This window comes from Capronia epimyces, assembly GCF_000585565.1.
Source record: "Capronia epimyces CBS 606.96 chromosome Unknown aczIQ-supercont1.4, whole genome shotgun sequence".
NCBI classification, from domain to species: domain Eukaryota; kingdom Fungi; phylum Ascomycota; class Eurotiomycetes; order Chaetothyriales; family Herpotrichiellaceae; genus Capronia; species Capronia epimyces.
In genome coordinates this window covers 2,175,076-2,197,103 of record NW_006912907.1, presented here as the reverse complement: position 1 = coordinate 2,197,103, position 22,028 = coordinate 2,175,076, and the positions used below count along the sequence as shown (strand labels likewise).

The following is a 22,028-nucleotide window of genomic DNA, read 5'->3' as shown; positions in this document are numbered from 1 at the left end:
AGACACAGACATAGACACAGACATAGACACAGACATAGACACAGACATAGACACAGACATAGACACAGACACAGAGTAATTAATTAGAGTCAATGAACGAATAGCAAGTAATTAATTCAAGTTAATCACAGCCATAGCTAAATCTCTCTCATCTCTTATGAGCGGCGTCAAGGTCAAGGTCGAGATCGGTTGTATGGGACTCCGTGATCTTCCCTTTCTCGTTCTCGCTGGCGGCCATATCCATCTCTTGACCCATCACTTCTTCCACGTTCTTCAGCTCCTCATTGGAGAAGTCGTAAGGGACGAAGTCATGGGCCCCTGGAATCGGGGAGACGTAGCAGATGCCGGTGTAGATGCAGAATCCACCGACGAGACCTAAATGGTATCGATGGCACATTGGTCAGCTGTACTGTGTTGTGTTGTATAGATGGGGTTTGCTCTGCTCTGCTCTGCTGCAGGAGCACAAGCACACCTTTGGAGTGGAAGTGAACTCACCGATCAAAAAGGCCAGGCGAAAGATTCGTCTCCAAGATTCGTTAAGATCGTGGCCGCCGGCAGAAGCGACCAACCCAGCTGCACAAGAGTCCGGAGGTCAGCACAATTCGAGACTCGTTGATAACGTTACGCTAGTAGTCAAGCCAGTCAAGCCAGTCAAGCCAGTCAAGCCAGTCAAGCAAGTCAAGCAAGTCAAGCACGTACTTGCTTCCCGTGTTTCCCGTGTTTCCGGAAGCCAAGTACATGAGATAACAAGGAAGAACTTACGCATCGAAACCCAAATCAGCGATAGCCATGTCACAAAAGCCCTCCAATGCAGACCCCAATGGTACCAGTAGATGGAGGAGCGGTTGCCAATGTACAGATGGGGGACATTGTAGGCCTGGCGACGCACGACCCAGTAATCGGCCAGCATTATGCCGATCAACGGTGCGATAAAGATGCCCAGCGAGCCGATGACGGTGATGAAGGTGCCGGGAGAATTGACCAGGTTCCAGGGACACATGGCAATGCCGACCAAGGCGAGGATGACGCTGCCTCGTCGCTGGCTAATCCATTCGGGAAGGATGGAGCTCAAGTCCATTCCGGTGGCGACAGCGTTGGACGAAACATTGACCTATTTTGAATCAGAACAAGGACAGTTTAAAGAGGCGCGAATAGGACAGTCTAAACAGGCTCGAACAGGACAGTCTCAACAGGCACGAACAAGGACAATCTAAACAGGCGCGCGTTTTGAAGGAGGGTAAAGGGTAAAGAGCAGAGAGCAGAGAACAGAGGCAAAGAATAGAGAGCAGAGAGCAGAGGACAGAAGACTAGACGAAAACAAGCGGAAATACCTACCGCAATCTGGCTCATAAACCAGCCAAGTCCGGCAAAAAATGTGCCTGCGCGCGTAGTCGAGCTATAGTCCTGCTGTTGGATGTAGACCAGGATAGACATGGGCTGCCAAATGATCTTGCCGTACATAGATTTGGTGGCGCTGGTGACGAAGACGCCGAAGATGGCGGCAATCGACACGGTCAAGGGACAAGCGATCCAGAATCCCAGTCGGGCCGCCCGGGGAGTCTTTGCATAGCGAGTCCAGTCGGAATGCCGGATGCCAACCCCGGTGAAGGTGGTGGCCATGGTACAGATGGACTGGAAGAAGACAAAAACTGTGGTGCTATATTTTTAATATTGGTTTCGGTCAGCGGGCTTCTACTTCAAAACCAGAGTTGGGAATAAAAGGGAATAAAAGGGAAGGAGGGAAGACAAGACACAGCAAGTGCCGTTGCGGTTTAAACTAACCCTGTGCCCAATTTGAGGGTGGGTGTGACCAGGTCGCCGGCACCATGGTTTTTCGCCATGGCCCAGATGAACATGCCCAAGATGGTCAAGATGACGCCGACGAAGCTGACCAGGAAGAAGGGCTGGAGCTTGTACGGCCTGACCATGATCAGAGCGACAAAGACGACAAAGTAGATGATGGTTCCGATAAGATCTTGGGTGGTGACATTGGCACTGGGGTTGTGTTAACATTATATCATGACAGACATCCATCACAGACATCCATCACAGACATCCATCACAGACATCCATAATAGACATCCATAATAGACATCCATAATAGACATCCATCACAGACCAGTGAGTCCGGCGTCAAGGAGGGAGGGAGTGGTTGAACCGACCTTTCAGGAATCGTATTTTTCATGCGGTAGAAGGAAGGGAAAATGGCGGCCAGCATAACACGCATGGCGATGCCGCCCCAGTAGGTCTGAATGCCGCAGCTGGAGGTGGGAAAGGAGTCGGGTCAGCATCACTAATACAGGACAACAACTCAGCTCAACTCAGCTCACTGACAACCACTTACTAGACAAAGTTGGAGAAACATTTGAGGATGACGACAAAGTAGCTGCCATACATGCCAAAGACAGCGCGGCTCAGCATGGGAAAGCCGAGATGGTACTTGAGCCCGAACTCGGAGCAACCGCAAGTCACGATGGCGGAGATGATGGCGCCAATGAGCAGGGCGGGAATTGCCTCGCCGACACTGAGGCCGGCGGCGATGGCGGTCGAGCCCATGGTCCAGTAGGTGGCGGCAATGCCGGCGGAAACCCTGACACATGGGTATATTAGTATGTACAGAGTGAGTGATGTTTGACAGTACATAGTATGTGAGTCTTTGAGGGCAGTGACAGCACATGGTAAAGGAGGGAACAATGGTTATAGAACTGTGATGGAAGTGGAAGGGAGAAACACTCACCAAAAGCCAAAGTACGACTTGGTGTTGAAGTTGCGGTTCTCCGCGAGCACGGGCAGAATGTCTGCGTTGGTCCACCGATCCGTACGACGGCCATGTTGGGAGTCGTGGACGCGAAGACGAGCCAGCAACGACGACATGGCGGAGTGATGTGTACGGTGTACACGGTATTTGTCTAGGTTACCGGGGTCCTGCGTCTTGTATTTTGTATGTTGTATCTTGTGTGTTGTGTGTTGTATGCTATGTTTTGTATCTTGTGTCTTGTCTTGTCCTCTGTCTTGATACCTGACCTGACCGTGATGCTGATGCTGATGCGATGTTGACCCAACTCCGGCCCAGCGAGGCGAGGCGAGGCGAGCAGAGAACCAGAGGGTTTATATCTGAACAAAATATCCTCCTGACCTCCTGGCGTCGCCCGTGGTTCGTCGACAAGTCAGTCTCAGAGTCCGTCTCAGTCTCGCCAGATTGGTACTGTCCAGTGCGATAAGCATGCCTGGGAATAGCAGAGCATGGACTGATGGACTGACAACTGACAACTGCCAACTGCCAACCGCCAACCGACAACTGCGCATCTGGCCGTTCGACATCGGCCAGAGTGGGCAGGCCGGCTCGCAGCGCCGCGACGGCGTCGTTTCTTCAAAGGTCTTAGAGTCTTGGGGGTTTGATAAGACGGAGTGGAGCGGGGACTGGACTTGGTGGGACGATGTGGAATGTACTCTGTATGTATCCATACCTAACTGATATGACTAGTATGGTCCTAGTATGGTCCTAGTATGGGGGTAGTATGGTAGTAATATTGGCCTGGTAGAGTATCATCAGTAGTAATTACGAGGAAGATTAGTATTGCAGTGTCTCCAGACGACATACCTTTCCGTACTAAGCCCAAAGCGGCGATTTTACACGCATCCCCATCGCAGCATGATGAGATGAGGTGAGATGAGCGGCTTGTCTCGACAGCCACCTCCACCTCCACTTCCACTTCCACGTTCTCATCCCACGACATGAATTGCCATGACCACGGTGGACACGGCATGTCCCTACAAGGCGCGCCCTGCCCTTCCCGGTCCGGTCCAGAACAGATCTGGAGTTGGCCCAGATGTAGGGAGAAGATCTGGTGAGCGACGAAGAAGACCGTGGCCACCTAAAAAAACATTGAGGAGTTGATTCGCACCGCACCGCGCCTATCTCTGTTTTCTCATGTTCCTTGTTCAGTTTGCTCCTCGGGTCGTGGACTGGAGGCTTTCTCTTTCTCGCTCTCGCCCACGCTCGCCTCGCCCAAAATGACCTCCAAGATATTCCACCGCTCCTTGACCGCGTCGTATCCTTCAGCTATCGGGGGTCAAGGATGCTACGTCGTCACCGGCGATGGCAGGCAGATTCTCGACGGCAGCAGCGGCGCCGCCGTATCATGTCTCGGCCATGGAAACCCAGAAGTCACCGATGCCATTGTGGCGCAGGCTCAGGCCATGTCCTTCGCCCATACATCCTTCTTCACCTCCGATCCCGCAGAAGAGCTGGCCAAGGTGATGATGGAAAAGAGCGACGGGGCTTTTTGCCGCATGATGCTGCTGTGCTCCGGGTCCGAGGCGGTGGAATCGGCGCTCAAACTGGCCCGGCAGTACCACGTCTACCGGGGTCAGCCACAACGCATCAAAATCATCGGCCGCATGCACTCGTACCATGGCAACACGCTGGGCGCACTGGCGGCCGGCAACAATCCACCGCGGCGGAAGACATACGCGCCCATACTCAGCCCGAGTTTCCACCATGTCAGTCGCTGTTTCCATGCGGCCGACGGGCCTGATCTCGAGGAACAAGTGTACGAGGACCAGCTGATTGCCGAGTTCGAAGCCAAGTTCCACGAACTCGGCCCGGAAACGATCGCGGCCGTCATCGTCGAACCAGTGGTCGGCGCCACCCTCGGATCCGTGCCGGCGACCAGCACGTACCTGCCGCGGCTGAAAGAGCTCTGCCACCGACATGGCGCGCTGATCATCTTCGACGAGGTCATGTGTGGCATGGGCCGGGTGGGCACATATCATGCCTGGCAGCACGAGAAGCTGGGTGGTGTGGCGCCCGATCTCCAGACCATCGGGAAAGGCCTGGGCGCCGGGTACCAGCCCATCTCGGCGGTGCTCATCGGACAAGGCGTCTACGACACCTTCCAAGCCGGTGCGGACGGAGCCCAGGCCTTTCTCAGTGGCCATACCTACCAGGGACATGCCATCGGCTGTGCGGCGGCGCTGGCGGTGGCCAGGATCGTGCATCGGGACCAGCTTCTGGCCAATGTCGTGCGAATGGGCGACTTGCTGGAAACCACCCTCCGCCAACAACTGCCGCCCATCTTCACCGAGCGAGGCGGGAGCATCCGTGGTCTGGGCCTGTTCCGCACCGTTGACTTTGGCCATCTAGGCGATGCATTCGGCGCAAAAGCACCGCTGGCCGCCCAGGTGGCCGCCGAAACCCTGGCCCAAGGGGCTGCCGTGTATACGTGCTCGGTGGCGGTGGATGCCATTTTGTTTGCACCGCCCTACATCATTACCCGGGCGGAAATCTTGACCTTGGTGCGCGCCTTCCTCCGAGCACTGGATGTAGTGTTGCAACAACGGGGGAGTGGGAATAGTAATGGAATTGGGAATGCGATTGGGGATGGAATACAGCCTTTGGTAGAGAGTAATGGGATTGGGGACGGCATTGGGGATGGAATGCAGCCTTTGATAGAAAGGCTGTAGGACAATGGACAAATAGATAGAAAGACTATCGGATTCTGAGTCGGGGAGAAACGGACAATAGATGAATCTACTATTAGAGTCAAGTCCGAGAGATAATGTAGAGAGCAGGTGCAATCCACACCCAGCTTTCGTGGGCAACCCAAATCGATTCTTGACAAGTAAATACTTACATCTCTCTTAATACCATCATCTATATCATCTGCCTTCTACCTGATTTAAATTAAATACGAACTGACACTGGGGGCATCGAATACAGTGGCACTGCGGTCAAAAAAAGGCTTAGGCATTCAGAGCCTCGTCTGCCTTGCCTTTACCTGCTGGAAGGCTCAGGCTTGCACACCTATCATACCTAATGTAGCTAAGGCTCTCCTCTACAGAGTATGGAGGACCCAGACCCTACAGAGTAGTCCACAAAGTAGTCTACAGAGTATACAGAGTACCCTATATCTAGGAACTCTTTGCCCTCTCCACCGCAGCCCGTACAGACTTCATACACTCCAGCGCACCTGAGTCAGAGTGAATTAGTGAAGTGAAACTCACGGGTAGGGATCTGGGGTCTGGGTCCGGGAGTCCAAGTCCAATTCCAGGTTCATCGCCCAGGCAAGGAAGGACCAAATCCAAATCCAAGTCCAAGTCCATCGCCAAAACAAAAGGACCAAAGACCAAGACCAAAACCAAGACGATTTATATACCACTTACCCGGAATGTCGCTGTGAACACAGCAGGTGAAGCCCCGACCCTCGAATGGGACGGTGGCCTCGATCCGACTCACGGCGGTGACTTTGCCAGTGGCAATGATCTTATCCATCTTCGGCGCCACGTCGGCTAGAGGAACCCTTCCGGCGGTGCTGGATTGGTGAAATTTTAGTCAGTTACAGTTGCAGGTACAGTAGTGGCGAGCGTTGTGTGAGATAAAGATAGAACCAGAACCAGAACCAGAACCAGAACCGGAACCGGAACCGGAACCGGAACCGGAACCAGAACAGAACTAGAAGGAAATAGAACAAGAACAAGAGTAAGAACAAGAACTAGAACCAGAACTAGAACAGAAATACTCACAGAATCGGAACCGTCTGACCAAAGTCATCGTACCACAAATCCGGGAAGAATTCAGGAATGAAGTCGACGCCATGTTTCTTACACAGCGTCTCGTGCGCCGTGCCAGGCAAGCCGATGAAAGGCACGCCGAAGGTCTTGATGGCCTCGAAACACGCCTCGCCGACCTTCTCGTCGTCCTTGATCATGCGGTACAGCTTGCCGTGAGGCTTGATATGGTTCAGCGCCATGCCCTCGGCGTCCAGCATCGCCTTGAGCGCGCCCACCTGGTACAGCATCTGACAGTACAGGTCGTGGGGGGGAATGTCCATCAATCGCCGGCCGAATCCTTCCTTATCCGGCAGGCCGGGATGTGCGCCTACCACTTTGCCGTGCTGTTTGGCCAGGGCTATCGTCTGCATCATCGTCGTGGGGTCGCCGGCGTGGAAGCCGCATGCGACGTTGGCTTGGTCGGTCAATGGCATCAAGTCTGCGTCGGGGCCCTGGATAGAAGAGCGATTAGACGATAGACAATAGAGGGGGGGATTAGACGATAGACAGTAGAAAAGAGCTCTCTATTAGACAGAGACAACAGAAGAGGGGCCATTAGATAGGCAGATAATAGAAAAGAGGCTCTATTAGACAGACGACAGACAGAGAGACAGGCAGACGGACAGGCAGACGGACAGACAGACGGACAGACAAAACATGACACGATATAGTATATATGACCAGGCTTGAATTGACTCGACTTGACTTACCATTTGCCATTTGCCGTACGCCTCGCCCATGTCGCAGTTGACAAGCACCTGAGGGGCCATATTGTCGATTGACGATTATTGTCGACTATGGTTGGAGTTGTCGTGGTTGTTGTTGTTGCTATTACTCACGTTTCCTCGTCACGAACTGTACTGTCTATCAGTCCAAGACACATACATACGTTCGCACGTACGTAGTCAGGCAGGGTAACTAGAGGCGATGCGATGAAACTGAATCGAAGTGAAGTGAAGTAAATGCAGGAGTAGGAGTAGGAGTACCTAGTCAGTAAGGATGACATGTCAATATGATATACGAGATGGAGATGAAACTAACTTAGTTAACTACAGGTAATAAATAAGGTAGTAGGTAGTAATGTCCCAACCACACGTGCATCAAGCTCGCCCGTGGGGTACAGTATATAGGTATTGACTAGGTAGGTAGTGGTCCGTATCTGTATCTGTATCTAGCTGTATCCTCCACAGTGTTTAAGTCCTGACTCTTACAGCCCCAAACCCAACCCACCAACCCCAGGCCGGTGAGGTGAGGTGCTTCTATCAATTAATTAAATTAGTCCACTGCAGTACAGGGACACTACAGTACACTACATTACAGTACATACTTTTCTGATTCATGGTTAGCGCAAGAACACGAACACAAACCGAACACGAACTCTATCTACCTTAGATAGACGCTCTGAAGTCGACCGAGGCCTGGGACCAGTATCAATCAGTATCAGCACTCGGTATCAGTATCAGTATCAGACATCGGATAACACATACCATTCATTGGCTGGTGTATGGCTGCCTACGGATACGGATACAGATACGGTATAATATGGCATTGGCATTCGCTTGGTTCAGTCGTAGCCTTATCGCCCTCCTCCGTCCCCACCTGAACTATCATCTACTGTAGCCTACCAGGCATAGACAGACAGGACAGTATGGAGCGCGTACATCCGTAGTGACAGACTCTATAATTTAGAGTACGATAGTTCCACCCGAGTCTAGTCTACCAAGTATGGACAGGACAGGACAGTACAGACTCTAGAGTACGATACGTAGTTCCACCCTGGCATGCCAGCCTAACACAATCCACACTAGCGAGCCGTGCTCCCGTTACCGGACTAGACTAGACTGGCCCGGCGGACATCAGATATCAGATAGATACGGAGTACGAATACGTAGATATGGTTGGGGGCATATCAATACATATCGGCCATGTCGTGTCGCAGGTCAAGGCCAAGGGGGAGGAGGGAAACCGAGCCACAGCCATAGATACAGCTATAGCTACAGTGGCACACCAGAAATCGACATCAACATCAAAACCGAGTTCGAATTCGGCAGGCTATCATAGAGTCCCCACAGAGACTGCGGTGGAGCCATGTATGTACGGAGCACATACTAACACTAACTACGAAGTATATCTGCGTAACTGGGTTGGGTTTCGGGGATTTACAATATCCACTGTCCACTGTCCACCAATGCCTACTGTCCACTATCCAGTATCCGTACAGTATCAGTGGTGTCAGTATCAGTATCACTCCTCGGTTTATACCTTCGTTTTATCTTTCGATTGCGAAAGACGGGAGGGAGATTCAACACCACCATCAACACCATCGACACCATCGACGCCAACAACACCAACACTCCCTACAGCCCAAGAATCCCAATCCCAATCCCATTCATTCTCATGAAATTGTATACCGAATAGTCTTTCCCCAGTATCGCAGGCCTATTAATATCTGAACTCTGACCTCGTACGAGAATTGCCAACAACACCATTCGTTATTCGTTACCTGGTGTACAGCTAGTCTAGGCGCGAATACGAATCCACGAAACGAAACAAAACTGAAACCGAAATCCTTCAATGAAAGTCCTCATTGCCAATCGCGGCGAGATCGCTGTTCGCTTGATCAAGGCGTGTAAAGAGGTGAGTTGGCAGACCCGTCACTATTACCCTTACCCTTACTATTGCCATCAATCACCACCATCACCATCACCATCACCATCACCATCACCTCACCCTCTACAGTAATGAAAAAGTAAACTGTGCTGATCCGTCCTTCTCATCAGCTGGGCTTTCATTCAACTGCCATATATTCCGACGAGGATGGTATGTGCCCCGAACCGAAAAGAGGTTCCTGCAGGCGCTCGTGGCTGACGGGATATTGTTGTGACTTTAGCCTCGGCCTTACATGTCAAACTCGCCGATGCGGCCGTGTCGTTGAACAACCAAGGCTCGGCAGCCTATCTAGACAGGTATAGTAGTGTATAGCCCACCGTCGTTGGGGAGGACTGAAACCGAAAACCATCAGCCATCGAATTGTGAGCATTTGTCAAGAACATGCCATTGAAGCGGTTATCCCAGGATACGGTACATGTCTCTGCGAGTACTGAACACGTCCACACTAACCCCAATGGCAGGGTTTCTGAGCGAAAACACCGACTTTGTCCAACTCTTGGCCCAATCCAATGTCGTGTTCGTGGGGCCAACCGCCGACACCATCAGGGCGTTTGGTTTGAAGCATAGCGCCAGAGAGCTTGCCGTGGGTGCAGATGTAAGAGGATAGGAGCAGTCGAGAAAACCTCCCCAGTCAATTCTGACCTGACGTCCTCCTCAGGTCCCAATCGTACCCGGAACGGCCATCATTTCGACCACGGAGGAGGCCTTTGCTGAGGCCGAGAGAGTGGGCTATCCTGTGAGCCGCGGGAGACCCGTCGATTTTCACTTCCTGGCTCACCACGATGTAGGTCATGGTCAAAGCCACCGCTGGCGGCGGAGGTATGGGACTTCAGGTTTGTCGGTCGTCTGCCGAATTGCATGGTGCCGTGGCGACAGTCCGTAGCCGAGGCCAAGCTCTGTTCAAAGATGCCGGCTTCTTCTTGGAGAAATTCGTCGAGAATGGAAGGTAGGAGCATCCATCATCTGTCCCGGGATGGAAATAATGACAACTGACCACTCGTGGCGGTAGACATATCGAAGGCCAGATATTCGGCAACGGCACGGGCGAAATCTTGTGGTTCGGTGAGAGGGAATGCTCCATCCAAAGACGGCACCAAAAGGTGCTAGAGGAATCCCCCAGCCCCTATGTCATCAAGCACCCTGAACTCCGGGACAAGTTGAAACAAGCGTCCATAGCTCTTGCAGCCTCGATCAAGTACAGGTCGGTCGGCACCGTCGAGTTCTTGGTCGATGACGAGACGGGGGACTTCTACTTCCTCGAAATGAATACCAGGCTCCAGGTAGGACGGCTGCTTCACCAAGATCATCAGGGGTTGGCTGCTGACAGTCCACCGCTCTAGGTCGAGCACGGCGTGACTGAACTGGTCTATAGTGTCGATTTGGTCCAGTTGATGCTGTTGCAGGCGCAGGCTGAGGTCTTGGGTCACGTCGGCCTCACTGGCTCTGACCTGAAGCGCTTCGAGCGGACGGCGCCCTCCGGCCATGCGATTGAAGTGCGAGTTTATGCCGAAAATCCAGCAAACAATTTCCGACCGGCACCGGGAATGCTGACAAACGTCGAGTTTCCTGAGGGCGAGGGAATCCGCGCGGATTCCTGGGTTGAGAGTGGCACTCCCATCACCCCTTCATTCGGTACCTCATCCTGTCCGTATCGACGTAGCTCTTATGTTCTTAACCACTTGTTCCCCCAGATCCACTGCTCGCCAAATTGATGGTGCATTCCAGAACGCGCAAAGAGAGCTTGCGATTGATGTCAAGTGCCTTATCAAGCACCGTGCTGTGCGGACCACCTACCAACATTGACTTTTTGGGAGCAGTCATCGTCAACAAAGGTAGCTTGCCACATGTCTTGAGTCGCTAGAGTGTCGTGGACTGACCGAGACGTGTGTGAAGATGTTCAGTCCGGATACACGACCACCAACTTACTGGAGACTCGTTTCCTTTATCAGCCCTTTGCCATCCAGTTCGAGGATGGGGGCATGTACACAACGGTACAAGACCTGCCTGGTCGTCCGGGCTTCTCGAACGGTATTCCTGTGTCCGGGCCCATGGACAGCGTCTCCTTCCGCAGTGAGTTTTGAACACCACCACCTCGCCGCAAGCTGCTAACTTGTACAGTCGCCAATATGCTGGTTGGAAATGAGGAATGTGTAGAAGCACTCGAAATCACACATGCCGGTCCTCGTTTCGTCATCCACGGCGGTGCCATAATCGCGCTGTGTGGTGCCGATTTCGACTTCACCATCAACGGCCAGAAAGCCGCCATGTGGACAAGACATGTCGTTCCCGCAGATTCGCAGCTTGTCATTGGCAGTCGCACGGGAGCGGGATGTCGTGTATATCTGGCTATTCGTGGAGGACTTCCGAACGTGTAAGTGACATCGACAAAGTCCTAGAAACACGAAGTTGACATAGACAGTGGAAGCTATCTTGGCTCGAAAAGTACCACTCCGACACTGAACTGGGGTGGCTATCAGGTGAGTCTTCCGGTCCAGCCCCTATATACATTAGCATTCCTTCAGCTGATGGCAGCAAGGGACGCACCATACGATCCGGAGATTTTCTTGCCCTCCAGAAGCAACCCGCAGATTGGCTGGCCACGTCGATCTATACCCTGCCAGAGCAGCTAAGACCGAACCTCCGACATATCCACATGGTCAACACGCTGCCAGGCCCGTATGACTCGGAGGAATTCATCAGCCCCGACAGCAGACCATCATTTTATGACGCCGTGTGGAAGGTGGCATTCAACTCAAGCCGCACTGGGATCCGGCTGGAAGGCCCTCCTCCACCGTGGTCTCGAGCCCACGGCGGTGAAGGAGGTAGTCATCCCAGCAACATGCTCGGCTATGGATATCCCATTGGCGGACTTAGCTTCACCGGGGACTCGGCTGTCGTCTTTTCGGCCGACGCACCGGGTCAGAGTGGGTTCATCTGTGTTCAAACAGTGATATCAAGTCAGCTCTGGAAACTGGGCCAACTCGCACCCGGCGACGAGGTGAGATTCTTTCCCTGCTCGTGGGAGGGAGCTTGGACGTTTGAAAGAGGACTGGAAGAAATGCTGAGCAGCGTACGGTGCTCAATTCAAGCTCAATACGCATCAGTCGGCGACGGTTGGGTTCTGCCGATCGTCAAACCAGAGCTGGGAACATCCGTGTTATACGAACGCCCGGTGGAGAACGCGACGGGACTGCCGCGGCTTGTCATCCGCCAAAGCGGTGACCGAGGATTGCTTTGCGACTATGGAAGTCAGAGGTTTGACCTGAATTTTCGAGCTCGTGCACAGAAATTGATCATGGAGGTCCGCCATCGGACACCTCGTGGGCTCCTTCCAGCCTGTCGTCCTCATACCAACAGCGTCTTAATCCTGTTTGACCCTGCCGTTATCGACCAGAGCACGGCGGTGTCAACATTGATCAAGCTCGAAGCAGCTCTGGAAGATATTCGAAAGTTCGAAATTCCGAGCCGGATCTTTCATCTTCCATTGTTGTTTGATGCGGAAGAGTGCATGCAGGCCACCGAAAGGTACATGAAGACACAACGACCTTATGCGACATATTTGCCGGACAACATTGACTTCATCCGGCGAAACAACGGCCTGAAAACACGGCACGATGTCTTGAAATCGGTCGTGGACGTGCCTTTTATAGTTCTGACGTCGGGTGGTCTCATGGGTCTTCCTATTTGTGTCCAAATTGATCCCCGTCTGCGCTTCACAGTACCCAAGACGAATCCGTCAAGAACAACAACCCCTGCCGGTGCATTGGGAACTGGAGGCATGACATCCAGCATCTATCCGGTCGAGTCGTAAGTGATCCGCAGTCGCCCCCAAATATCTGCCGTTACTAATTTGAAATGCCAGGCCGGGTGGTTATCTGTAAGTTTACTGTTCGCTGTATCGCTGTGGAATCAGCGTTGACATCGAATGGCAGTCTCTGGGGAATAACCATTCCAGGTTGCCCATTTGACACTTTTGGAAGAAAACCAGGCTTCTCCCCGACGAAACCTTGGCTTTTTGAACCCTTTGACCGTATCATCTTCCACAGCGTCTCGCGTACCGAGTTTGATGACATCAATCGTCGTTTCCAAGCTGGCCTGTACACAATCCCGGTGGATGATGGCGTGTTTGACCTCGGAACATACAATGATCTGGTAGATGAGACGCGAGAAGAGGTAGCTGAGATCCAGAGCCGTCAGCAACGATGTGCTGCTGTCGAGTTGGAGAAGTCTGTGCTCTCGTCTCCGGGGTTAGTAGTCAAAGTTGCTGACGAGGTTGACAGGGAGAACGAACTGCTGCGTCGCTGGACCCTGGAAAAAGAAGCGGAACGGGCTCGAAAGGCTGCGGATGATAAGACCAAGCCAAGGGATCAGGATGGTATGTTGACATGAACAGGTTCAAGCCTGCCAGCACGCACAGAACTGATGATCGAGACAGACTCCAAGTTCACACGCGTCATTGCGACCATCAATGCCAGAGTCTGGAAAGTGGTCGCTGACGTGGAAACCACGGTCAAAGCCGACGCAGTGATACTAATCCTCGAGGCCATGAAGATGGAAATCTCGGTCAAATCCCCACCAGATAGTGAAGCCTATCAGCTTCTCAAGCTGATGGCCAAGGAGGGTGACATGGTGAGCCCTGGGGACGTGCTTGCACTGCTGGAACCGGTAAGATAGCGAAGCAGGAAGGCACTGAAGTCCTTCAGGCTATAAATAGTGTTTCCGACCGTACAAAATCTTGGTCGGCCGTGTCGTTCGGCCGCCACGTTTCTTCTCCAGTCGAATGGAAACGGTCCATGTCTGCCCAGATGGCTTCAAAAGAATCATTCATCACATCTCTCGTCTTTGACGGATACTCTGCCGCGAGAAGCCTACCTTTCTTGATGATGCAATTGCGCTGCTGCCCGTCGATTGCTTCATGAGCTGCCACAGATAGTGGAAGGGACAAGGAAGAGTCTGGACCACATCCGATAGGCATAGAGTCCATGAGACAAATCAGGCTGTTGACTGCGAACTGGACCCGAGGTGAGGTCCGGGCGTCAAGGCAGACGCGTCGTTGTAACAGGATATGGGCTGTCCAGTAATAGCACTTGCTCAGGGTCTCCAGATGCGATACTGACGGATGCAGAGTGGCCACGTCGTTCGCGAGTTGTTTCGACCCATATATCCTCAAGGCTGTCTCAATCTCGTACGCCTTTGCCATTTTGTCCTGACTGTAAAGATCCCGCTCAGGATCAGAGGCCAGGTGAGAGATTTCTGCCAAGAAGCAAAAGAGCTGAGGCGGACAACCTGTCATTTCTTGAAGTGACGGACGAGAAATATCCCCTCCAGCGTCGTTTGGATGGAAAAGCCAGAAGTCCGGAAGTAACAGAGACCGCTGATACCATAGCAAAGAGCTTACAATATCCACAAATGCTACGCGGAAGACGAGCATCCTTCCGATAAAGGAGTCTGGTCTCTCTTTCAACCACCCCAACTCCCTGAGAAGATTAACCGCGCATCGAAGGTGTGTCTTGGTAGCTGAGCTTCCAGCCATCATCTCAATGGTGAATTGCAAAGCTATCGCTGCCAGTATCTCCAGCCTCTTGGCAGATGCCAAAGGCGTGGTTGAGAGCGACATCAGGTCATCCGATTGGGAATGGTCACCCAGAAGGGAGCCGAGACTTTCCCGTAGCGTTCTCAGTGCCCGTGATTGGCGTGACAAGGCTAGGGAGTCCGGGATTCTACCACGATGGCTCATATATCTCGTCGACACGGATAGAACAGTATCCATCTGCACAGGCGAAGGATTAGCCGTCCCATCTAGCCATCATGGGCGAGGCTCATGATTTGGGCGTTGATTTGATCTCGTCCCAGAGTGTATCCCTGGTTTCCGGAAGGTGGAACTTACGAGGACCGGAGAGGTCAATGCAAGCGCTGCCAGCTCACGGTAGCCGCTTCCAGGACCATCAGAAGCCGGGATTATTCGTGACACACATTGGAAAACTTGCCGGTGGGTAAATGTTAGTAAATTGCACATTTCGCAAGGCCAAGACTTACAAAAAATGTACGCAATACGTTCCCCAGGCGTCTTGCAGAGATCGAGACCAAAGGGCCCCGGCAGACCGAAGTTGTAGTCCCAAAGCTCGGAAGAGTCCGGTGTTATTTGGCGGTGAGGCACAAGTTCTTGGCCACCATCTTCACCGGCGTCTTCCGCGCCTGCATCATCGTAAAGCGGCGTAGGAAGGACCGATACCAGGTCAATAGAGTCGACTTGAGGCCCTTTCCCTGCGTCAATTATGCGTTGCTCGAATGGTGCATCGACCGAGTCGGGCCCAGGCAGCCGGAAAGTGTCACCTTGGCGATAAGGGGGGCTGGAATCCTGAGGCGGCCCAGAGGATTCCCAGTGCGTGGTACGTTGAGGCTGGGATCTGGAACGCTTGTCGCTAGGCAGCTGGTGGGAACTTATCCAGCGAAGCTCGCGTGTGGAAGTGCACTCGATGCCACGGCGCACACATCTGGCACAGCGAGGACGATTCTCGTCGCACTTACGGTGTTGTTGTCGGCATTGAAGACAGCCTGACCCATTAATGCCTTGCGCCACAAATAGTCACTTGTAGACCACACACCTTTGCGAGACCGTCGATCACTCATAACGTACTGGCTCCCTGGTGGACTGCCACACGTTTCCCGCAGGCAAACAGGATGTTTCCAGGCTGGGAATAGTCCTGGTCTTGGAAATGCTAAGGCAAGGAGGCGTCGAGACAGTGTGCAGGCATTGTCAGGAAGTAGCCTCGGGGCTAGCAATAGTAGGCTTGAGGTGCATGAGATGGTGAAGCTGCCATCTCCATCTTCTACTGAAGGTGGTGCAGATAGGAAGAAGTATCCGTATCCGTATAGAGGTCGGCTACCTTATCATGCTGGGTCCCTTGGCCACGAGATGCCCATACTTTCTTCTCCAGCCTGCCATGCTCCACCAATACCATAGGTACCCCGTACTCCGTATTCCGTAGGTACTATGGATAAGGTACGTAGTAAGGTATCCGTACTCTGTATCCGTACATGTCACTTTGTTTCATTACCTCGCACCCCGTACAAGGTTGCCCTTCCACACCGGTCACACTCCTCTGGATATCTACTTGGACAGGCAGTCCGTACGAATCGAACTTCTCTGTATCTGTATTCATGTGAATCTGATGTGGCAGATCTACTACTCCGTACCTGGCGGCACCCTCGAAAGGATGCAACGCGATTCGACAGTTAGGGGACAGGGGTGTCCTAGTAAGTGAGCAGCAAGCGCTTCGGCCTGGGGGCAGTGTCGCACGTTCGGTTACACTAGGCCTAAGGCTGAGCTGTGGCTAAGCAATCCAAGCCAGAAGGTCTTATCTCCATCACCTCAGCTTCTGCCGAGTTCTTCAGCCTCACCGCGGCGACATACTGTATGACACCGGCTGTTCATGCGTCGAATCCACATACAGAGATTGCATGACCGCATGTGTTCTCTTATATTTACTATACAACAGCGATGGAAGTGATCGGGCTAGTTGGCACCGTGCTCGGCGTCATTGACGTGGCGACGCGATGCATATCGTCCCTGGTGGAATTGCGCCAGCGGATGAAGGCGGCCAGCAGCACCGTGGAATTTCTCTCGTCCCAGTTGGTCACAGTCCGAGCGGCGCTCGGTCAGATCCACAGCTTGATCGAGGAATCCCTGAATCAAGACGAACAACATTACCAGCTCACGTTAGATCTCGGCGTCGCCATCAACTGTTGCAACCTTCTGATCCGCCTGCTGGACGAGCAGATCAGCAGAATCCAATACGGCGATGATGACGAGCCCACTTTCAACAGCAAGGTCAATCTGATCCTCGAAAGCAAGGGCATTGAACAATGTCTCACTCGACTCGATCGACAGATCAATGCTCTCAATCTGCTCATCACTACCTTCCAGTGCCGAACCCCGATGGAGCAGCACAGGGTTTTGCATGAGCGACAGTCACGTAAGGTCTTTGACCAGATCAAGGATGATTCTTCTTCGTTGATTGTCCTGTGTGATTCTGCGTCGTTTGTTACCCGACGAACCAAGACGACCACCGCCACCTCCAAGTTCTCCATGAACTTTATCTTCGATGCCGAGATCCTTCAGGCCAAAGCATACAAGAGTACGATGCGATCGTTGATGAGGAGAGCACGAAATCAACCTGGCTCGGCCTCTTCTACTACGCCGGCCGGTTTTCATCTTGATTCGGCTTCGGCGACAGCGGCAAAATGGCCCTTTGCAGGAAGGAATGTCCGGATATCCGCTCCTATGAATGCCCACCATATGCAACACGTCGTCTATGACGACGACACCGGCCAATATTCAGTGAGTGCAGAAATATACCAACCCCCCCCTTGGGCCCGTTCCATGTACAAAATGTACCGAATGTACATAGTGTTATTGATTCAAGAAGCTGACGCGTGTCATCCTTATCCAGGGCCTTCCGACGGAATGGCAAAAGTTGCTCGCCGTTAGCGATGTGGGCGAGCACGACAGACAGCAGCTCGAGGAATGGATTGAAAAAGAAAGAAGAAATTCGACGTCATATGAATTTCCACGGCCTGCCCCAGCACCACCCTTCTGACCAGCATAGCATGGCCGATTCAGACCGCTCGGGGTCCATAACGGACAGCACTGGCACCTGCCCGCAGCACTTGGGTACGAATTGGGGACAACGCCGTACAGAGACCAAACATGGATACCATCAGGCCGAGATCTGTGAGAACGCGAATCTGGATCTTAAAAACGAATCTCAGTTGCAGGAAGCGAACTGCAAATGCGTTGTTTGATTGTGCCTAGCTAAGAGAGATCCGGAGGGTGGTTGGTAAAAGACGTTAATTATCGGTCGGGTTCATTCCATTCCACCCAATTCCACCAAAAATGCAAAAACAATCGACAGTCAATACAAAAACGAAAAAAACAATCAACGGTCAATACAAAAATGCAAAAACAATCGACAGTCAGGATTCCCAAATGGTCACCCACTTCAGTACTAACTGACCGGCATCTGGCTTAAGTACGGCTGAGCGAACGGGAAGCCCTGTTTTCCAGATCCTATGGTCGATTGCGGAAGGGATTGTGGAGAATGAAAATATGAATCCTGAATTAATGTGCGGCTGGTGGATAGCTAGGTATATATATTGGCACTCGCGCGGAGCATTGGGATTAATTTGTCAACCGCAGGGATCTGAATGCTCCGCCTTAGAGTGGTTCTCCCCCGTACGGTACAGCATGTGCTGCCAGTGTGTACCTTATATGGCACCTAGTATGGCATGCTAGAGCATCGATGGCCCATCAATCTTTCAAATTGCATGTGCGGTCGACTTGATCACCTATTAGTCGCTTACGAGGGGTTTAGGCTCGCAGCGCCCTACTAATCGATATCCCGCACAGCACACTGGCAGTGCAAGGCGTTCTTGTCCTCGCTTCTTGTCCTGGTTCCGGTCCTGGTCCCCGTCCCGGCTGGACATGCCTGAAGCAGCACCAGTCCACACTACTCGACCGCATCGTCGACAACCCACCTCGACTCCTGCCGTATAGTGCACAATCACATACTCCATCCTCCCACTCCCATACTTCGGACGGCGGACACCTGCGTCGGGTTGCAGCAATAAGGCAATCAACCGCGAGCCTAAGCCACTCGACTGATTAACCGACTTTCTCGGCGGTGTCATTGGGCGCAGGCCACTCACTACCACTAACATGTGGTGCGCCCAGCTCCGCCCGCGTTATCTGCCTCCTGGCGCGACGTGATCAGGAAGATAGATGGGCATATGTGGTAGGTACTAAGATGGAGATAGGGATTGGTGTTGATGGAGATATAGATAGTAGACAGGGTCCCCTTTTTGGACTGTCCACACTCTCTGAGAGCTTTTACTATAGCAAACTTGGGTTGACGTCTTCATTTATTAGTGTCTACCTAGTCCTCTTCCTTGGGTCTTCCACCTTCATCTACAATAGGATTTCTACTGCTGAACAACCACTAGCACGACCTCGCCGAGTCCGCCAATCATAGTCTGGACAGCCTGAGGCTGAGACTTCTGGCCAAGGGACGCGAACCGCACCATCGACTCGTCCAGCACGATTTCAAATCTCGACCGTTGGGACTCGCAACCATGGGCCGTGGTAGGACCCTCGAGTACCCCAAGACCGCGATCAACAAGGTCAACCGGTATAACCAGCGAGGTGGGTACTTCCCAAGTACCAGTCCATGTCCCATGTTCAATACCATATCAGTTCTCACGTCGCAGGTCTGCTGTACTAAAGCTGACGGCTCCCATAGCCACATATGACCTAGAACAGATCCACAGCATCATCAACACCAGCAGCGTCGTGCACGTCTCGTTCAACACGCCCGACCCAAACAACCCGTTCCCCGTGACGCTGCCGATGGTCGGCGTGGCGGCCAGCTATGAACATCCATCAGCCTCACTGGGCGAACCGCTCGACATCTATCTGCACGGCTACGTGAGCAGTCGGCTGATGAACCTTTCGCGGGATGCCAACGCCAACGCCAACGCCAACGCCGACGCCGCCTCCACACCACCCACACCCACACCCACACCGACAGGTCTGCCAGTGACCATCTCAGCGACCAAGATCGACGGGCTCATCCTCACTCTGACGCCCAACACACACGACATCAACTACCGCTCGGCCGTGGTGTACGGGTACGCGACCATTGTGACCGACGTGGCCGAGAAGCTGTGGGCCATGGAGCAAGTGACCAATTCGGTGGTGCGGGACCGCTGGCGGTTCACGCGACTGCCGCCCGACAACGCCGAGATGCAGAGCACCTCGATCCTGCGCGTCTCCGTCGTCGGGGGCAGTGGCAAGATCCGCGTCGGCGGCCCGCGCGACGAACAGAAGGATTTGGTGCGTGACGACCTCCGCGACACCGTCTGGACCGGCGTCGTGCCGGTCTATGAGCATCTCGGCGAGCCTGTTCCGCACAAGGAAAACAGGGTCAAGGACGTCCCCGCCCACGTCTTGGAGTATGTCAAGGACACCAGAGAGGCGAATGCAAAGTACGCGGCCGACGCGACTGTCGACCAGTCCCAGGACTGATGGACTGGAGATCGTCTCCCGCTTGACAGGGCTGGATCTGGGTTTTGTGACGTTGAAGTTGCGCCGTGTGGTTGGACGAGCCGGCTTGATGGTTGGATTCCACGTGTCTCATTCATTGCCATTGCCCTTGCGGGTTTTTTTATGTCAAGAATGAATGTTTGGTAGGCCCGGCACCTAGAGCTCCAGTTGATGATGAAAGCTGCAATCGCTGAACGGAGAAATGGCGATAGACTATGCCTTATGTCCAATCATGACTAGTATCATCCCTTGGTTCTCCCTTGATATCTGCGACAAAATGCCTTGTTTCTGCATGGACCCTCCATCCGGCTGGGGGGCCAACCGTCCCTCTTCCCTCTTCCGTGCGGCAGGATTGCAAAGCAAGGGGGCCCGGGTTACCTAGCCACGGGTCCGTTTCCGTGGTTAATCTTCTCGAAGGACGCAGGACATTGGAGCTCCCCGCCTGTCGTGCAACGTGACAAACGGGATATGCAGACTTGACCATTGTTGAATGCCAGCCAGCGTGGCCCACCCTCTGCGCTGTATGTGTACCTGTCGACTCGTACTCGTACAGTAGGACAATGCTTTGGGCCACCCTCGAGCAAAAAAACGCCGGCCGCGGCCTCAGCGGATCAACCCGAGGAATGGGGACACACACACACACACACACACACACACACACACATGCGTCCGGCCTTGTGAGGCGAAGCAATGCCCGGCATGCATGGGTGTCAAGGTCCAAGTTTCAGGTGGCCGCAGGTTGCTCATTGACCAGTCTTGTTGTCAACCCTGCCATGAACCCCGGTGGCTTCACATTCCTGCGTCGCTTGTTGTGTGAGGGATGGGAGCATCTGCCGGTCCTATAGATAGGGCGATCTCGATCCACCGACCAGAGGTGACAATCTCGGAGTGTTTGGCGTAGACAGATAAAACTGCGACAGAGGTGCTAGACATGGGCATGCTCTTGTCTCGTGGCGGGACAATGAACTTCAACTTGACATTGAAGGGCTCCGCCAACCTTCATGCTGCCTTGCTTTCAGAGTGCCCTCCATCGCCATCTCTGACCATGGCATGAACCTCATTCCTGGAATACTCGTCACCATCACGGCCGACACTCGTCGTCTCGTGTGGTCTAACTCTCGAACTCGTTTGTCACTCATTTGCAGCTTTCGTCGACTCAAACACTCATTACTGATCTTCTCGGCAAACGACTGCCCTTCTCCATCACGCTTCTTTTTCCTGCCACTGTATATCTTGTTGAAACAGACTTGCACATACCATCGATGACATCTTCCCACTAAAAATCCACCAATGCACCCGAGCCAGAACCTGCGCCTGTATTCGTCCATGGTCTCTTTGCACGATCTCAAGGCCGTGACAATGAAGAAGTTTCGCTCCGGACGGAGATGGCTCAAGGAAAAGCTACATCGAACCTGCTCGGAAGTGCCGCAGGAGAGAAAGATCGTCATTGTATGTTGCTGCCAGACATCACCAAAGACAAATCTGATTTTGCCTCTAGGGACCACCGACCAACTTTCGCCGCGAGGACATCACTCTCGGTACTGACGTCGATGGGTATGGATGGTGAATTCCTGCTTCTGATGAGACAACCCAGGCTGATACATGACCGTGCAGAAACGCCATCCTCATCGAGCGGGCTCGAGAGGATGCCCAAGCAATGCACCGAGCAGCCCAAATGCAGCGTTTGAGCCGCCCTGCTTGAAGA

At 53.1% G+C, this 22,028-nt stretch overlaps 8 protein-coding genes across 8 annotated transcripts; 5 read left to right on the top strand and 3 right to left on the bottom strand.

The window, feature by feature from the left end:
* Positions 1-148: 148 nt before the first annotated feature.
* Positions 149-2,874, bottom strand: A1O3_05418 (uncharacterized protein; the record flags this gene model as incomplete). The annotated part of the gene is made up of 8 exons (XM_007735541.1): positions 149-375; positions 496-573; positions 763-1,111; positions 1,336-1,657; positions 1,783-1,995; positions 2,163-2,261; positions 2,345-2,590; positions 2,738-2,874. 8 exons carry the CDS (start codon positions 2,872-2,874, stop codon positions 149-151), a joined length of 1,671 nt encoding a protein of 556 aa, XP_007733731.1.
* A 1,140-nt stretch (positions 2,875-4,014) lies between these two features.
* On the top strand, positions 4,015-5,466 carry A1O3_05417 (uncharacterized protein; the record flags this gene model as incomplete). The annotated part of the gene is made up of 1 exon (XM_007735540.1): positions 4,015-5,466. The coding sequence occupies one exon, from the start codon at positions 4,015-4,017 to the stop codon at positions 5,464-5,466; it is 1,452 nt and encodes a 483-aa protein (XP_007733730.1).
* A 1,055-nt stretch (positions 5,467-6,521) lies between these two features.
* Positions 6,522-7,322, bottom strand: A1O3_05416 (UPF0271 protein; the record flags this gene model as incomplete). Its single annotated transcript, XM_007735539.1, has 2 exons — positions 6,522-7,004; positions 7,263-7,322. The coding sequence occupies 2 exons, from the start codon at positions 7,320-7,322 to the stop codon at positions 6,522-6,524; spliced, it is 543 nt and encodes a 180-aa protein (XP_007733729.1).
* Positions 7,323-9,676: 2,354 nt separating this feature from the next.
* Positions 9,677-13,896, top strand: A1O3_05415 (uncharacterized protein; the record flags this gene model as incomplete). Its single annotated transcript, XM_007735538.1, has 14 exons — positions 9,677-9,817; positions 9,881-9,958; positions 10,011-10,168; positions 10,232-10,502; positions 10,563-10,854; positions 10,914-11,054; positions 11,116-11,292; positions 11,341-11,593; positions 11,642-11,699; positions 11,759-13,029; positions 13,085-13,099; positions 13,155-13,448; positions 13,503-13,597; positions 13,658-13,896. The coding sequence occupies 14 exons, from the start codon at positions 9,677-9,679 to the stop codon at positions 13,894-13,896; spliced, it is 3,483 nt and encodes a 1,160-aa protein (XP_007733728.1).
* A 25-nt stretch (positions 13,897-13,921) lies between these two features.
* A1O3_05414 (uncharacterized protein) lies at positions 13,922-15,786 on the bottom strand (the record flags this gene model as incomplete). Its single annotated transcript, XM_007735537.1, has 4 exons — positions 13,922-14,992; positions 15,110-15,204; positions 15,259-15,652; positions 15,751-15,786. 4 exons carry the CDS (start codon positions 15,784-15,786, stop codon positions 13,922-13,924), a joined length of 1,596 nt encoding a protein of 531 aa, XP_007733727.1.
* Positions 15,787-16,723: 937 nt separating this feature from the next.
* Positions 16,724-17,822, top strand: A1O3_05413 (uncharacterized protein; the record flags this gene model as incomplete). Its single annotated transcript, XM_007735536.1, has 2 exons — positions 16,724-17,563; positions 17,676-17,822. The coding sequence occupies 2 exons, from the start codon at positions 16,724-16,726 to the stop codon at positions 17,820-17,822; spliced, it is 987 nt and encodes a 328-aa protein (XP_007733726.1).
* A 1,531-nt stretch (positions 17,823-19,353) lies between these two features.
* Positions 19,354-20,305, top strand: A1O3_05411 (uncharacterized protein; the record flags this gene model as incomplete). Its single annotated transcript, XM_007735535.1, has 2 exons — positions 19,354-19,423; positions 19,521-20,305. 2 exons carry the CDS (start codon positions 19,354-19,356, stop codon positions 20,303-20,305), a joined length of 855 nt encoding a protein of 284 aa, XP_007733725.1.
* A 1,377-nt stretch (positions 20,306-21,682) lies between these two features.
* Positions 21,683-22,025, top strand: A1O3_05410 (uncharacterized protein; the record flags this gene model as incomplete). Its single annotated transcript, XM_007735534.1, has 3 exons — positions 21,683-21,772; positions 21,822-21,877; positions 21,938-22,025. 3 exons carry the CDS (start codon positions 21,683-21,685, stop codon positions 22,023-22,025), a joined length of 234 nt encoding a protein of 77 aa, XP_007733724.1.
* Between the last annotated feature and the right edge of the window lie 3 nt (positions 22,026-22,028).